Source organism: Pinus tabuliformis, chromosome 4_1 (assembly GCF_031772625.1).
Source record: "Pinus tabuliformis cultivar Carrire ecotype Pingquan chromosome 4_1, CPIR1, whole genome shotgun sequence".
NCBI classification, from domain to species: domain Eukaryota; kingdom Viridiplantae; phylum Streptophyta; class Pinopsida; order Pinales; family Pinaceae; genus Pinus; species Pinus tabuliformis.
Genome location: NC_142303.1, coordinates 217,806,371 through 217,821,882, shown reverse-complemented (window position 1 = coordinate 217,821,882; position 15,512 = coordinate 217,806,371). Strand labels below are relative to the sequence as shown.

At 33.7% G+C, this 15,512-nt stretch overlaps 2 protein-coding genes across 3 annotated transcripts; both read right to left on the bottom strand.

Moving 5' to 3' along the window:
• Positions 1–8,189: 8,189 nt before the first annotated feature.
• LOC149175015 (alcohol dehydrogenase class-P-like) lies at positions 8,190–10,550 on the bottom strand. Of its 2 annotated transcripts, XM_089419492.1 has the most exons (5): positions 9,745–10,550; positions 9,231–9,486; positions 8,819–8,875; positions 8,655–8,716; positions 8,190–8,463 (listed from the first exon to the last, which is right to left on the bottom strand). In XM_089419492.1, the coding sequence occupies exons 2-5, from the start codon at positions 9,346–9,348 to the stop codon at positions 8,314–8,316; spliced, it is 387 nt and encodes a 128-aa protein (XP_089275618.1). In that variant the 5' UTR covers positions 9,349–9,486; positions 9,745–10,550; the 3' UTR covers positions 8,190–8,313. The 2 variants fall into 2 exon arrangements, with proteins under 2 accessions (XP_089275618.1, XP_089275619.1); XM_089419493.1 differs by lacking the exon at positions 8,819–8,875.
• A 329-nt stretch (positions 10,551–10,879) lies between these two features.
• LOC149175014 (uncharacterized) lies at positions 10,880–12,811 on the bottom strand. The gene is made up of 2 exons (XM_089419491.1): positions 12,510–12,811; positions 10,880–11,623 (listed from the first exon to the last, which is right to left on the bottom strand). The coding sequence occupies exons 1-2, from the start codon at positions 12,633–12,635 to the stop codon at positions 10,937–10,939; spliced, it is 813 nt and encodes a 270-aa protein (XP_089275617.1). The 5' UTR covers positions 12,636–12,811; the 3' UTR covers positions 10,880–10,936.
• Between the last annotated feature and the right edge of the window lie 2,701 nt (positions 12,812–15,512).

Here is a 15,512-nt window from a genome sequence, read left to right as displayed (position 1 = left end):
GTTTTATAAACATAACTTGTTTCTTAGAGGTATTTAGAGAGGATATTAGTTCAAGTTTTTAGAGAGTACATTAGTTCTTGAGCCAACAATATGTTATCCATAATCTGCTTATGCTCAACATATCCAATTTGCTTAGCAAAGATGATTTCAAGAAGGATGGGCTTCACTCTATTAACTATGATATTGCAAATGATTTTCTAGACAACGTTGCATAGAACAATAGATCTATAAGCCATTGAATTTTCAGCTTTGCTATCTTTGGGAGCTAGAGTTATAAACATGGCATTAAGGGTTGTTAGAACTATAACAGATCTACACAAATGCTCCACCACTTCCTAGAATTCATGACTTAGTATATTCCAGTGGGCTTGGAAAAATTCCATGGTGAAACTATATTGGATCATTGCTATTCCTTTCTTCATTTTCTTAATTGCTTGTTACACTTCATATAGAGAGATCTCACTTAGTAGAAAAACATTTTGCTCCTAAGTTATGATTTTGGGAATATTCCTTGTGTTTTTCATTATTGATGGTATTATGTCTCGAATAGGTTCTAGAAGTAGTTGTTGATAGTGGGTTTTTAACTCCTCCTCCATGTCTTGGTGATTCTCCAATCTGAGCTCCTGAGAGTTCTTGATAAATGTGATGCAATTGTGTAGTCGATGCTACTAAACAATTGACTTATGGACAAATTTTGAATCATGGTATCCCTCTGTTAGCCACTGAATTCTTGATTTTTGTTTCCATAAAATTTCCTTTTGAGCTTGCCTTTATTCCCACATTGAAGCAAGTTGTGTTTCTTTAATACCTAATCTTTCAATTTTTCCCTTTTCCATGATCTATCTTTATATTACTTCCATTTCTTCCTTGAGTTGGTTTTGATTTGTTTGAAATAGCAAGAACAAAGGATCATATATCTGATACCAAATATTATGAAGACAATGGAAGACTTTGATGTTAACAATTAAACTCGCTAAAACTAATAATTAAAAGATTAGAAGATTATTGAGATTTGATGTTAACAATTAAACTCGCTAAAAACTAATAATTAAAAGGTTAGAAGATTATTGAGATTTGATGTTAATAATTAAAAAAGACCATTAAAATTTGATGTTAATAATTAAAAAGTTATTGATAATTTATGTCTCTCAACACCATTAAAGATTAATAATGTTTTTTTCCAAACCTAAGATATTCTTAACCCATAGTTTTTTCCATAATATTTTTATACTTTTTAAAGATTAATAATTAAAATACTAATAATTAAACTAGGGAAAACTAATAATTAAAAAAAAAACTATTGAAATCTAATGTTAATAATTCTTATACCTTTTAAAGATTAATAATTAAAATACTAATAATTAAAAGAAAATTATTGAAATTTGATGTTAATAATTAAAAAAATTAACCCATAATATTTTTTCCATAATATTCTTATGCCTTTTTAAAGATTAATAATTAAAATATTAATAATTAAACTAACTAAGACTACTAATTAAAAGAAAACTATTGAACTCTTATGTTAATAATTCTTATACCTTTTAAAGATTAATAATTAAAATACTAATAATTAAAAGAGAATTATTAAAATTTGATGTTAATAATTAAAAAAATTAACCCATAATTTTTTTTCCATGATATTCTTATGTCTTTTTAAAGATTAATAATTAAAATATTAATAATTAAACTAGTTAAGGCTAATAATTTGAAATGGACTTTTCCTAGCTGAAATAAACTTGAAAACTTGAAACAAGTAAAGACTATGTGTGGAACTAGAAACTCAATTATGAAAGTGTCCTGCTTTGAGACAGACCATCTAACCAAAAATTGCCCAAAAGCCTCCTAGAAAAATTTTGCTAGAAAGAATCACCACAGATCTACATGGTGGGAAGGAGCACAAAAAGAACATTACATTGTCATCAAGGAAGAATACTCTCCAAAAAGCTCTGAATCGCAAGAAATTGGGCACGAAAGAAACAACTCTCAAGACAAGTAGGGGGAAAGCCCCGGCAAAAAAGTGAACTTGACAACCCCTCAAGCAGCACAAAAGAAACAACTCTCAAGACAAGCAGGGGGAAAGCCCCGACAAAAAAGTGAACTTGACAACCCCTCAAGCATCAACAGTTATGAGGATTCGAATACCGCAGAAAATAAATAGTTGTTGAAGGACAAACACAACAGATCGCGAAGCTAAACGCCAATGTCCCAAGAACCAGAAGAGACAACACCAATCTCACCAAGAAAGATTAAGAACTAAGAAAATTATAATTGGTCTCAGTGGACATTAACCACCACCATCATCATCATCATCAAAAAAATTATTGAAATTTGATAATAATTAAAAAAAAACTATTGAAATTGATTTTATTTATTTTTTATTTATTTTTTTTCTCCATAATATTCTTATCCTTATGTATTTTTAAAGATTAATAATTAAAATACCAATAATTAAATTAACTGACTAATAATTAAAAGAAAACTATTGAAATTTGATGTTAATAATTAAATTTTTTTATTATTGAAATTTGAAAATAATTTTAAAAATTAATAATTAAATTAACTGACTAATAATTAAAAGAAAACTATTGAAATTTGATGTTAATAATTAAATTTTGTATTATTGAAATTTAATAATAATTAAAAAAATTATTAAGATTTAATAATTAAACTAGCTGACTAATAATTAAAAGAAAATTATTGAAATTTGATGTTAACAATTAAATTTTTATTTATTGAAATTTGATAATAATTAAAAAAAGCTATTGAAAGATCGAGATTTGATGTTATTGAAATTTGATATTAATAATTAAATTTTTTTTTATTGAAATTTGATAATAATTAAAAAAATCAACTCATAGTTTAGAATCTTTCGGATTAATCATAGTGTAAAAATTGGGTTGAGGATGAACCATATTAGTTGGTTCTAAATATCAACCCAATCCTTACAATGTGACTAATCCGAAAGATTTGTCTTCTACATTATGGATCACAAAAACCTTAATATCTAACAACCCATAATTTATTTTTTCCATGATATTCATATTCATATGACTTTTTAAAGATTAATAATTAAACTAGCTAAACCAAGTAATGATAATATTGAAATTTGATAATAATTAATATATATATTAAGATTGGATAATAATTAAAAAACACTAGATGTAAACCAAAGATTTGGTTTTGGTTATGGTTTTTTCTATGATTATGATATTGCTTGATTTTAATTCGAAAAAATCCATGATGTGATTAATATGATAATATTCCAAAAAATCCATGATGTGATTAATTGGAAAGAATTTATCAAAATGACTATGATATTCTTAATTGATTGTTTTTTAGTGATAATTATGATATTGCTTGATTTTAATCTGAAAAAATCCATGATGTGATTAATCCAAAAGAATTTATCAAAATAACTATAAAAAAATCCATGATGTGATTAATCCAATTTTTTTTATCAAAATGACTATGATATTCTTCCCTGATGTGATTAATCCAAAAGAATTTATCAAAATGACTATAAAAAAATCCATGATGTGATTAATCCATTTTTTTTTTATCAAAATGACTATGATATTCTTACCTGATAAAAAATTCATGATATGATTAATCCGAAAGAATTTATCAAATAATTATGATATTCTTAATTGATTGTTTTTTAGTGATAATTATAATATTGCTTGATTTTAATCCAAAAAATCCATGATGTGATTAATTCCAAAGAATTTATCAAAATGATAATGATATATTTAGTTTTGGTTATGATATTCTTAATTGATTGTTTTTTAGTGATAATTATAATATTGCTTGATTTTAATCCCAAAAAATCCATGATGTGATTAATCCCAAAGAATTTATATGATATTCTTAACTGATATATTTGGTTTTGGTTAGAGTTTTTTCTATGACTATCCAAATCCATGATGTGATTAATCCCAAAGAATTTATCAAAATGATAATGGTTTTGGTTAGAGTTTTTTCTATGACTATGATATTGCTTGATTTTAATAAAAAAAAATCATTTTTAATCTGAAAAAACTCATGCTCTGATTAACCCGAAAAATGACTATAATATTCTTAACTGATTATTTTTTCAATAACTATGATATTGCTTGATTTTAATAAAAAAAAAATCATTTTTAATATGAAAAAACTCATGCTCTGATTAACCCGAAAAGTGACTATAATATTCTTAACTGAGTAAGTGTAGAACGCGTTCATACTTAAAGCTCAATAGGTTCAATAGATTATTGGCAGCACGGTTTTTTTCTAAATGAAAAGTAAATTACAACGTTGTACATGGTAAATGAAAAGTGGAGAAATTTGTGATTTGCAAATGTTAAAACAAATCACTTACATTACTGGTTGACAGTAGAACTAAAACATTCACATTATTAAAATTTTGAAACCGATTTTAAATTCATGTATTGTATTTTTAAAAGTATTTTGTTTTACATACTTAAGTCCTCAAAAGTATTTTGTTTTACATACTTAAGTCCTCAAATATAGTGGTTTTAGATTCCATTTTGGCAAACCCACCATTCAAAACAATATGTATTTCTCTGGCCCTCAAAGCAAGCTTTTAGCACTTATTAATCTATGCTCTGTCCAAGATACAATTCAAACTTTCATTTTCAAGCATTTTAAGAGGCAAAACAATGCAAATATTTTAAATGTTCTATTTACTTGTCTGAATTTCTACAAATAAAATATATATCTTACATCCCCACCCCACCTTTAAGGGGTTTAAAAAGAAGAAAGAGCGCTCTCAAAAAAATTAGAAACCTTTAATATAAGGTGAATTTTTAAAAATTTACATCAAGAATTTGATTCTGGAAATTTCTGCAATCCCTGCACATCCTTCCTTTTAAAGGGCATTTTACAATTTGGCTTTCCAAAAATGGAAATAGTCTCAACCAAAATTTTCAGTTATACTTTAATCTGTGTCTCCAGATAACAACTCCCAATGATCGCCAGTTCACACAGAACATTGGTCACACACCAATTGCCCCCACTTAACACTGCTTATGCATCACTCATTCGCAATAGGTTAACAGGTTTCTTTGATATCTAATTCTAACAATAGTTTTAGACCATCTTTGTGTTTTGCTTCCTCACATAATCTGTGTCTCCAGATATTTTTCCCTCTACACTCCCATACACTCGTTTTCCTTCTACTCAGACCAATCATCTTCAACTTTGATTTCAAAATACATCACTAAAACTGGAGTGTTGTGGAGAGCTTGCCACTTTTTATTAGATATGGCTACCTATCAGTTAGTGTGACCCCGTAGTTTCTGCCAGAGATACAGAAGTTTCCGTTTGTGGGTGGAATCTTCAAAACCGTTTGCCAATACCCGCCTCCACGTGGTCAAGCATCTTAATCCAAGCTTACCTTTCCATATGGACAATATCAGTGGTCAATTCACAGAATAAGTCAAAGGCAGCTTCTAGGAAGTTGAGGAGGAGTTCACACAGCCAACTTGCAAAGAAAGATGAGGAATACCAGGGTGGGATTTTTATCAAGCCTCTGTAATGAATTGGAGGAAGTGTAGGAAATATTCAAAAAGAGTTCTATTGATATCTGCAGCATTAGTACCAGCACATAAAGCTGGGGATTGGAAATGGAAGACCTTTTATCGGAGATTGTAGCAGCAAGAAAGGAGGCTGAGGAGATCGCTAAAGACGGCCAAATGGCGGAGCAAGCATGGAATGCTGAGAGGGAGAATTTTTTGTCTCTCTTTCGCAGATATGACAAAAGAATTGAAGAGATGTCTATGCAAAACAAAAGGGTTTTACTCCAATATAGGGCGGAAAAGATTGCGTTGGAATCCAAGTTCAATGACTCAAAGGCAAGGACCAAAGAATTACTTGAAAAAATGGAAGAGGACAGATATTTGTGGTATTCTGAAAAGAGAAATTTGGAAGATATTGTTGCAGAGCTGCAAACAAAGCTTGATTGGATGACTAGTGAAAAGGAATTATTGAGTCAGAAAAACAGAGAGGTGAGAACTGAAGCAGAGTCCTTCAAGGCCCAGTTGAATGAATATAACGCTAGATTGGCTCACTTGGAATATGAAAGCCAGCAAAATGAGAGGCTTCTGCTTCAATGTAGAGCAGAAAATATTGATTTGCAATCTAGGCTAAATGAATCCAAAGAAAGGACCCCGGATTTGCTCATAAAAATTGAAGACGAGCGCCCTTTGTGTGTTGCTGAAAAGAGTGACTTAAAAGGCATTGCTGCAAAGCTGCGAACAAAACTTGATTTGATGGCCAGTGAAAGTGGATTTCTTCCTCAGAAAAAGAAAAGGCTAAGCATTGAAGCAGAGTCACAGAATTCCCAGTTGAATGCGTTGGAATCCATGAGGGGCCCTCAAGAATTACTCAAAAAACTTGAAGAAGATTGGCATGTGTGGGATGTGACATGTTTGGAAGACACATTTGCAGAGCTGCTAACAAATCTTGATTTGAGGGCTAGTGAAAGGGGATCCATGAATAAAAATAATATAGAGCTAAGCATTGAAGTAGAGTTCTTGAAGACCCGGGTAAATGAGTGCAACGCTACACTGTTTTCTATGGAAGATGAGAGGCAAGTTTTGAAAGAGGAGTCTGCAAGCAATGAAGAGAGATTGCAAGTATTGCTTACAAAAACTGCTACAATGGAAAATGAAATTAACAGCCTTCAACACGTGAAGGAAGAAGTCAAACAACAGTCAGATTTGATTCAGCAGTACAAGGTAACAGAACATTCTCTTAAACAACAAATTGCAATGCTACAAAGGGAGGTGGACAGTATAAGTGGTTTGCTTGAAACACAAAATCAAAGAGTTGAAGAATCGATTGTCGAAAATGGTAAACTTAGCAAGCAAGTTGAGGAGTTGAATAAAAGAATTGTGGAGTTGCAGGAGACACATGTCAAACTAGTGCAGGAAAAGGAAGAGCAAAAGATGAAATTTGAATCATTACATGCAGAGATTGCCATGAAATATAGACACGCTGAGGAAAAACACTTAGAATTGTTGAAAGAGAATGAAAAACAAGGAAACATAATTGAATCACTGCAAGCAGAGAATGCTGCTCTTCAGAGTGAGGAAAGTTTGCTTCTTCGGAGTCTTAAGGAGGCAACTACGAGATCTGCAGAAATTTCAAAGAAATGTTTGAACAGCTACCAGAGAATGTTGGGCCTAGAGAACCAATCATTCGGATTGCATACAGAACTGGTGGCAACAAAGTGGTGGCAACAAAGTTAAAGTGTGATGAAGTAACTATTCAGCTGAACAAGATAAAAGAAGATAAAAAAATTCAAATGATTCATGCCAAATCCAAGAAGAAATTGAGTCTTTACATGAAAAACTGATGGTAGAACTCTCTAGAAATAAGGCACTGGAAGAAGAGTTTAGGTCAACAAAGTCTTCCTTGGAAGAAATGAAAGAATCGGCTTGCAAGGGTGGACAACAAAAGCATAATGTGTGGAGTGAGCTTTTAGATTTTGCAAGGGAAAAAGATGATCAAATCATTGATATGCAGAGTCAGCTTCTGGCTATGGTAGAGGAGAAAAGAACCCTGTTAGCTGATTTGCAATGTCAACTTTCAGTCCTTGCTACTGCAAAAATGTTTCTTGAAGAGGAAAACAACTATTTACGAACTGAATTGGATAGAAGAACATTGGTTACAGAAGAAGAAAAGGTAAGCCTTAAGGGCAGATTAAGGGAGTTGGAAACAGCCCACGAATCTCTCAAAAAGGATCTTGAGTATCTCCGAGACATAGCAAAGGAGAAAGAGGGCAAGATAGTTGTTCTCCAATATCAGTTTTTGGAACTTTCAAAGTCAAAGATGTGTCTTGAGGAGAAATACAACTCTTTACTCACTCATTTGAACAAATGTACAATGGCTTCAGAAGAAAATGCCCATCTTCAGGACAGAATAAGGGAATTGGAGAATGCACTGAATTCTTTCAACAACGATCCTGAATCCAAAGATATTCGGCCCCAAAAGTTGAAAAAACATGAAGCTTTGCAGGCAAAGTCACTTGTGCCGAAATGTGGAAAACCAAATTGTGGAAAACCAAATTGTGTGGATGAAAGTGAAAATGTTGCAATTGGAAAGAGAACACCAAAGCAGGTGCCTGAAAAGCCAAAAAAAGTATGGCAGCCGTGAAGATGGGCTCTGTAGACATTTATCATTCTTCTTAAATTTTATCCCAGTTGATTTTTCAATGATAAGAATCAACAATGGAGTACAGATTGTACAATATATTTTAAAGGTTGTACTTGTACACTTTGTCATGGCACTTATGATATAATGCATTTGTACTTAGAATTGAAATGATTGATGTATCTTAAACCAAAGGAAACCAAGAGCTAGTACATCATGGCAGCATTCCAAAGCTTGAACCATGGCCTCAATACTCCATGTGTATTCGACGCTGCAGTCCACCCCTCCATCAGTTTTTTCCGCAATTACCTGTAAACATTTTTTATAAGTGTTTGGAAATTAAGAGTCTACACTGCTTTGAATGGATGGTGAATGAGTGCACTCCATGCGAAAACTTAAAATCTCCCCCACCTAAGTACTAAAGTACCACACTAGTCAAAAGCAACCAATACTCTGATCTGGGAGAGAGTTTGATGATCATTTTGGGCAGCTCAACGTACCTGCTGAATAGGTTTTTCGTACTCTGTAGGGTTTATAAATTCCGTTACTCCAAATTGTTTTGCTGAGAAAGGAAAGATTACAAGAAAGGGTTAAAAAGGCAATTCTACAAGTCAACATATGTACACAGATTTTCCAATAATGGAAGTGGGAAATATACAATTACCTCGTTCATATCTCTCATTATTGAAATCGATTCCAAAGCTTCTATCACAAGTAAGCCCTAACAAATAATTGATCAATACATTCGCAGAACCTAGCGGCATACTATCAGAAAATTCTGTCATAGAAAAGATAGATTCCGTCTGCTTAATTAAATTGCTTTTAATTTTTAGATGATCTGCTCATCAATGCGGGAATCAGTGGTCTTCTTTGATAATTCCCGCAGAACATACTTTATTCCTTTAAAGGAAGTGCAGAACATACTTTATTCCTTTAAAGGAAGTGCTTCTGATATGTATGACACTCATTTTAGATACTACTGACTTTCAGCAGCTGTGAAAATCTTTTACAGGTTTTCAAATTAAACAATAAGAAATTCTTTGAATAAATAAAAATTACGACAATGAACGGCATACCTCGAAAAATATTCCAAATAGAGTGGAAGGAATCTGTCTGCCGGACTCTCCTGCTTCCACGTTGAGGGAAATCGTCTGGTTCTCCTGCTGCGCACCAACTCCAAGCACAGCGCACCATATGACAACAAAGGTCATCAAATGCCTCAGAATTCCATACATTTCTTCCATGTTCAGATTTTAACGAGCAATAATAGCAAGAACACACACGCCAGAACAAAGCCGAGAAGCTCGAAACTCAGTTCAACTCGTAAAGTGCCTGACCACAGAATTGATACAAATACAACAATCTTAGCATTCAGACAACATTATACACGAAAATATGTCTATTCAGGGCCTCAAATTACAAAACAGACACTCGAAATACAATCTTCAAAGATTTCGAAGGTTTCCGTGTTAAATCCGTCTACACTTCTTTAAATTCTTTAAATTCTTGCCGAAAAATTCTGAAGCTATTACTTACAACCTCTTTAAATTCTTTAAATTCTTGCCGAAAAATTCTGAAGCTATTACTTACAACCGCATTCCCTGAAATTGAGAACAGACTTCTAAACCCTATCGAATGCAGAGGGAGGAGTGAGTTTGTGCAGACAGGTGCATGCACCTGGACTTGGGATTGTGCTGCACCCAAGTGGTGTACTGGAACTCCCGCATAAAATGGGTAACAACTGACTGTGAAATCGGCTGCAGAAACCACTCCGCCAGGTGTCAGCCTGATAATCAAGCCTGAACAAATACGAAGCAAATTGCCCACTGCCAGGTGTCAGCATGAGGAACAAAGAGACGACGAAAGTCTCTTTGTAAGGAAGGCCTATCGGCCTAATAAGCAAATCAGCTAAAACCAATAATCTAATTAAAAGATTAGCTAAGACTAATAACTAAAAGATGATTAGCGAAGGCTAATAATTAAAATATTAGCTAAGACTAACTTCAGTGATATTCTTCTGTCCATTTAAAGATTTGTAATTAAAATACTAATAATTAAATTAACTAAAAAATAATAATTAAAATACTAATAATAAATAATAATTAAAATACTAATAATTAAACTAGTTAAATCCAATAATTAAAAGATTAGCTAAGACTAATAATTAAAAGATTATTGAGATTTGAACTCTATCATGGTAGAATAGATTCGGAGTTAAACATCATGGTATATCCAGATTAAAATAGAGTATTAGATTCTGAGTTAAACCTCATGGCATATCGAGTATATCCGAAGTTAAAATAGAGTTAACAAAATAAATGCTTATATCCAGAGTTAAAATAGAGTTAGCAAGATAAATGCCCAATTAATTTAGATAAGATAAAGATAAGATAAATGGCTAAAAGCTAGCATAACGTCAAATTCCAATACATACTCTCTCTGCAACATGCCGAAGGAAAGATAAATGGCTAAAAGCTAGCATAACGTCAAATTCCAATACATACTCTCTCTGCAACATGCCGAAGGAAAGCGAGTCTCGTATTCTAATCAAATGTACTGGTAGATATATAACATTGTACTGAGCACTTGTATGTACAGTCACCAATGTATATATGTACAAAAATCACCGTATTCATACGAAAGCGGTATACGTTTCAGATGTCTTGTAAACTCCTACCTTTCCATGGTATTCACAAAAATAAATTTGAAGTATATATACCGGCTATAGCTTTATGGCTCACAGAATGCCCAACAAATGACATCTGCTTATTTCCGGATCCCTTCAGGAGGAGGCGACATTATGCTGCCTTAGCCTTTCGCGGAGCAATTTAGAGGCAGGATTCTGACCATCACCAGAGGCAATCGCTTCCTCCCGCTCTCGGCGGCCTCTTTCCAGAATCTCCTCGGCCGTTCCCCACTCCACCTCGGGCGGCTTCTCAGGATCCTGAAAGTAAGCAATGCGCGTGACAATGTTCGTCATCACGCCAGTCGCCTGAGTGGACGGGACGCCGCTCCGAACCTGCTCGATGCTCTCCCTCGCCCGCTCTTCCAAAGCGTCAGACTGCCCAGAGGCTGTAGGCACAGTAGACGATGGCGGCGAATTCGATAGCTCCTCCTTAACCTTCTCTTCCACGTCCTCCAGCGGCCCGCCGCTTGACTTGGTTTGCTTGCCGCCGCTGACATGCACTTCATCTTGTTCCGTGTAACCGCCGACCACAGAAAGGTGCCGAGACTGCTGGAAATTAGGGTATGGATCAGGGATTTCAGTGCGGTGAATCCCGATCGACTTCGTTGTCGACCCTCCCGTCGGATTCAAGTCGGCATTGGAAGTTTCAGACGCTGAATCCTTCCCGGAAATTTTGGTAGACCCCCTTGAAATCGATTCCTCCGCAGCTCGCTTGGTTTCTTCTGGTTTTTCCTCGCCCGCATCTTTCCTCTCCTGCCTTAAAATATCCTCCCCTTTTTCTTCCTGAATTCACAGAACGGCAAGCCGGTGAATTAAAACTCAAAATGGAATCATACACACGACGATTTAAAATTTAAAGCATTAGAATTCAAATCCAACCAGTGTTCTAAATTTTAAAGTAATTGACAGACAGAGTTCCACAATATGGAGGATTACAAAATATAAAGATCGCTTTACAGAGGATTTATCCGCGCAGTGATTTAAAATTTTAAGTAATTGACAGAAAGTTCCACATTATAGAGAATTACAAAATTTAAAGATCGCTTTACAGGGGATTAATCCACGCAGTGGTTTAAAATTTCAATTAGACAGAGTTCCACACTGGAGAATTACAAAATATAAAGATAGCTTCACAAAGGACTTATCCACGCAGAGATTTAAACTTTAAAGTAATTGACAGACATAGTTCCTCACTACAAGGAATTACAAAATATAAAGATCACTTTGCAGATGATTTATCCACGCAGTGATTTAAAATTTAAAGTAATTGACAGACAGAGTTGCACACTATCGAGAATTACAAAATATAAAGATCGCTTTACAGAGGCTTTATCCACGCAGTGATTTAAAATTTGAAGTAAAATATAAAGATCGCGTTGCAGACGATTTATCCACGCAGTGATTTAAAATTTAAAGTAATTGACAGACAGAGTTCCACACTATCGAGAATTACAAAATATAAAGATAGCTTTACAGAGGCTTTATCCACGCATTCATTTAAAATTTGAAGTAATTGACAGACAGAATTCCACACTATCGAGAATTACAAAATATAAAGATCATTTTACAGAGGATTTATCCAATTCAAGGTTTAATAAATGATTCTGAGATTGAGTAAAACGCTGAGAACAGACAATGAATTGATAATCTTAATTATTAGAGACATTACCTCGCCTTTTTCCCTTGCAAAGGTTGAGGGCACCGGCGCCCTGACGCCGTGCACAGCCGCACGTTCGCCGGGCTTCGCCACCGGTGACATGAACCTCCTTCCGGCAATGGCAGCCGCAGCTCCCATATTCCTCCACCTGCGGGCTGCCACTGCTTGTCTTGCTTACAACATCTTCAGTTACGGTACGATATCGCGAGATTTTCCTGTGTTTTTGCGACGATTATGACTCAGTTCGCAGCGACCATCTAACGATTTCCAACCGTAGGTTTTCAGCGCGGCCAAGAACTTGAGAATGCATATATGGGTACCAATTGCCCTTCTTAAATTTGGTGTAGCCACCTGTCTTTGTCACGCCACGTGTACGTATACGTATACGTGTCCCATTTTTTCTCTGTCCTTCACCTCTCGAAGTTTCAAGCATCGTCTCAATAAATCTAAAGTGAGTGCCGTCGTACTGTGGAAATAGAATTTTTTTCTCGATCCTTTACCTCCGGAAGTTTCCAGCAGCGTCTCAAGTGTTCAAAAGTGAGCACCATCGTATTGTCTATTATTTTTTTTATGAATTTGCGAGTGATGGTTTAAATCATAAAAAAAAAAAAAAAAAATTATATTACTAATTTACATGGAATCTGGTTCATATAATTCTCCATCCTTCTCTTTTGGGTAATTTTATGACAGCAAAAATTATTCACTCGACACAACAATTTGACTTCATTTATTTCTGTTTTTACATTTTCTCTTGGATGTAAATATTTATGGTATAATGTGATTTTATTTCAATTATTATCTAGATGAAGGTTTTTTTAATATAAAAAAATAGCATTAATTTGAAAAAAAATAAAAATTATATTAATAAATGTGGTTGATATATGTAATTGGACATATATCAATAAAGAGTCCACAAAAATAAACCACATACAGAAAGAATTCATACATACAAAAAAATATGCCTTTATTAACTTGGATCCATATGCATTGTTATTCTTGAAAGAATTTTAACTTTGAACAATAGAAATGGAAAAAAATTAAACACATTTATTTAATTTTAAAACTCGGTGCTACTTAGCTTCATAAGCATTGCTATTCTTGAAAGAAGTTTAACTTTGAACAAAGGAACTTTGAAAAAAATGAAAATTAAACACATATATTTGTTTTGAAAACTCTTTTCTACTTCCAAAATATACAAGGCTATCAACATTATTATACATTTCCTATCATTATAAGTATACATATTTTTTTAAATTAAATTACCAACCTAGATCCATTTAAGATACAAACCTCTTTTAAAGTGAAAAGATATTTGATCTCCCTCTGCCATGATAGATCTCAGGTTAAGATGGATCTAGGCTTGTTTTTAAATACACACATACCATATCTAATTCTTTCCCTTTCTCTCCTCTCTCTCTCTCTTCCCTCTAATACTATGTCCCTCCCTCTCCTCTCTCTCTTCCTTGCCCTCCCTTTCTCTCCCCCCATCTCTCTCCCTATCCTCCAACTTTGTCACTATCTTCCTCCCTCTCCCTCTATATGTCTCCCTCTCTCTTCTCTCCCCCTTCCATCTCTTTGTCTCCCTCTCTCTTCCTTTCTATCCCTCTCTCTCATCTCCGTCTCTCTCTCTTCTCTCCTCTCCTCTCTCCCTCTCTCTCTCTTCTCTCCTCTCCTCTCTCCCTCTCTCTCCATCTCTCTGGTCTCTACCTCTATCTCTCTATGTTTTTATTCTTCCCTCCCTCTCTCTTTGCCTCTATCTCTCTATGTTTTAATTCTTCCCGCCCACTCTCTCCCCCTCCAACTCCATCTCTCTTTCCCTCTCTCTTACACTTTCTTCTCTCTCTCTCCACCCTCTAGCTTTGTCACTATCTCCCTCCCCCCACCCTCTCCATTTTACATTTTTTTTTAATTGTGAAATGAGTTATGACTTTTTGGCATGTGGTATTAATAAGCCATGGTATTAGCCAATGGTATTGTAACAAAACCTATTTAAAGTTAATAATATCCATGGTAAAGTTGGGGTGGATATCTATGATTAAGAAATTTGTTATATAATTATTAGTCCCTGTTGAGGCATGACTCTAACACAATTTGTTGATCGATATTAGTTTAGCATTAACCAATGCAAATTATAATGTTTAAATTTGAAAAAAAATATTTATTTTTCAATATTATTAAAAAAAAAAATTCAAACATTTGATTGGACCGTAACTTTAAGGTCTTATTGCAGCCTTTGCATAATATAATGCCATGTGGATAATTACTTTACACGTTTTATGCCATAATTTATGAATATGGCTGCAATATTTAAGCAAGCCTTTGCATAAAAAATGGATAGGAATAAGATGTAAAAAAAAAGGAGTTACTTCCCACCATTATTTATGTTTTCTTCAGCACTTATGTAGGAGTAAAATTGTAAATGTGTAGACTTACTAGTAGTTACTACCCACCAAAATTTATGCAAGTTCTTCTCCTTGAGCAAACAATTTACTTATCCACTTCACATCTTAATTTATTAGTTATTGCCAAAGCAAGACTATAGGATGATTTTTCTATCAACCATTATTAATTTACCATTGACCATGTAACTTATAATTATTTATGCAAATTTTCCCATAGCATAATTTCTAACTTGAATTGGAGGGGCTAAGTTGCCCTGCAAAACAAAATTACAATATAACAAATTGAATTTTATTATTTTTATTACTTTTAACTTTTTATTATTAATTGAGCCAAGATTTAAATGTTTACACTACAACATCTCCACCATACTCAGCTCTATATTACTTTTAACCTTTTATTATTTTTTAATTGAACCGACATATAAATGTTAAATATTTATGTTAAATGTTAAACATTTACGCCTACACATCTACTCATATATTGGGTTGTAGAGCGCCTCTTGATGTAATGAAGGGGTATCTAAGAACACATCCAACACTACCTTCTCCCACCAAAGGATTCATGAATTTAGAATTAAACAATGAAATTAGATCATAAAGTTATTGTATAAAG

Bases quoted from the DNA above. Each gene is read 5' to 3' on its own strand.
- LOC149175014 (XM_089419491.1), bottom strand. From the start codon at position 12,635: ATGGGAGCTGCGGCTGCCATTGCCGGAAGGAGGTTCATGTCACCGGTG. The intron at 11,624-12,509 runs GTAATGTCTCTA...CTGTGAATTCAG, and splicing joins TTGCAAGGGAAAAAGGCGAG to GAAGAAAAAGGGGAGGATAT.
- LOC149175015 (XM_089419492.1), bottom strand. From the start codon at position 9,348: ATGGTGCGCTGTGCTTGGAGTTGGTGCGCAGCAGGAGAACCAGACGAT. The intron at 8,717-8,818 runs GTAATTGTATAT...TTCCTTTCTCAG, and splicing joins TAATGAGAGATATGAACGAG to CAAAACAATTTGGAGTAACG. The intron at 8,464-8,654 runs GTACGTTGAGCT...AAATGTTTACAG, and splicing joins ACGAAAAACCTATTCAGCAG to GTAATTGCGGAAAAAACTGA.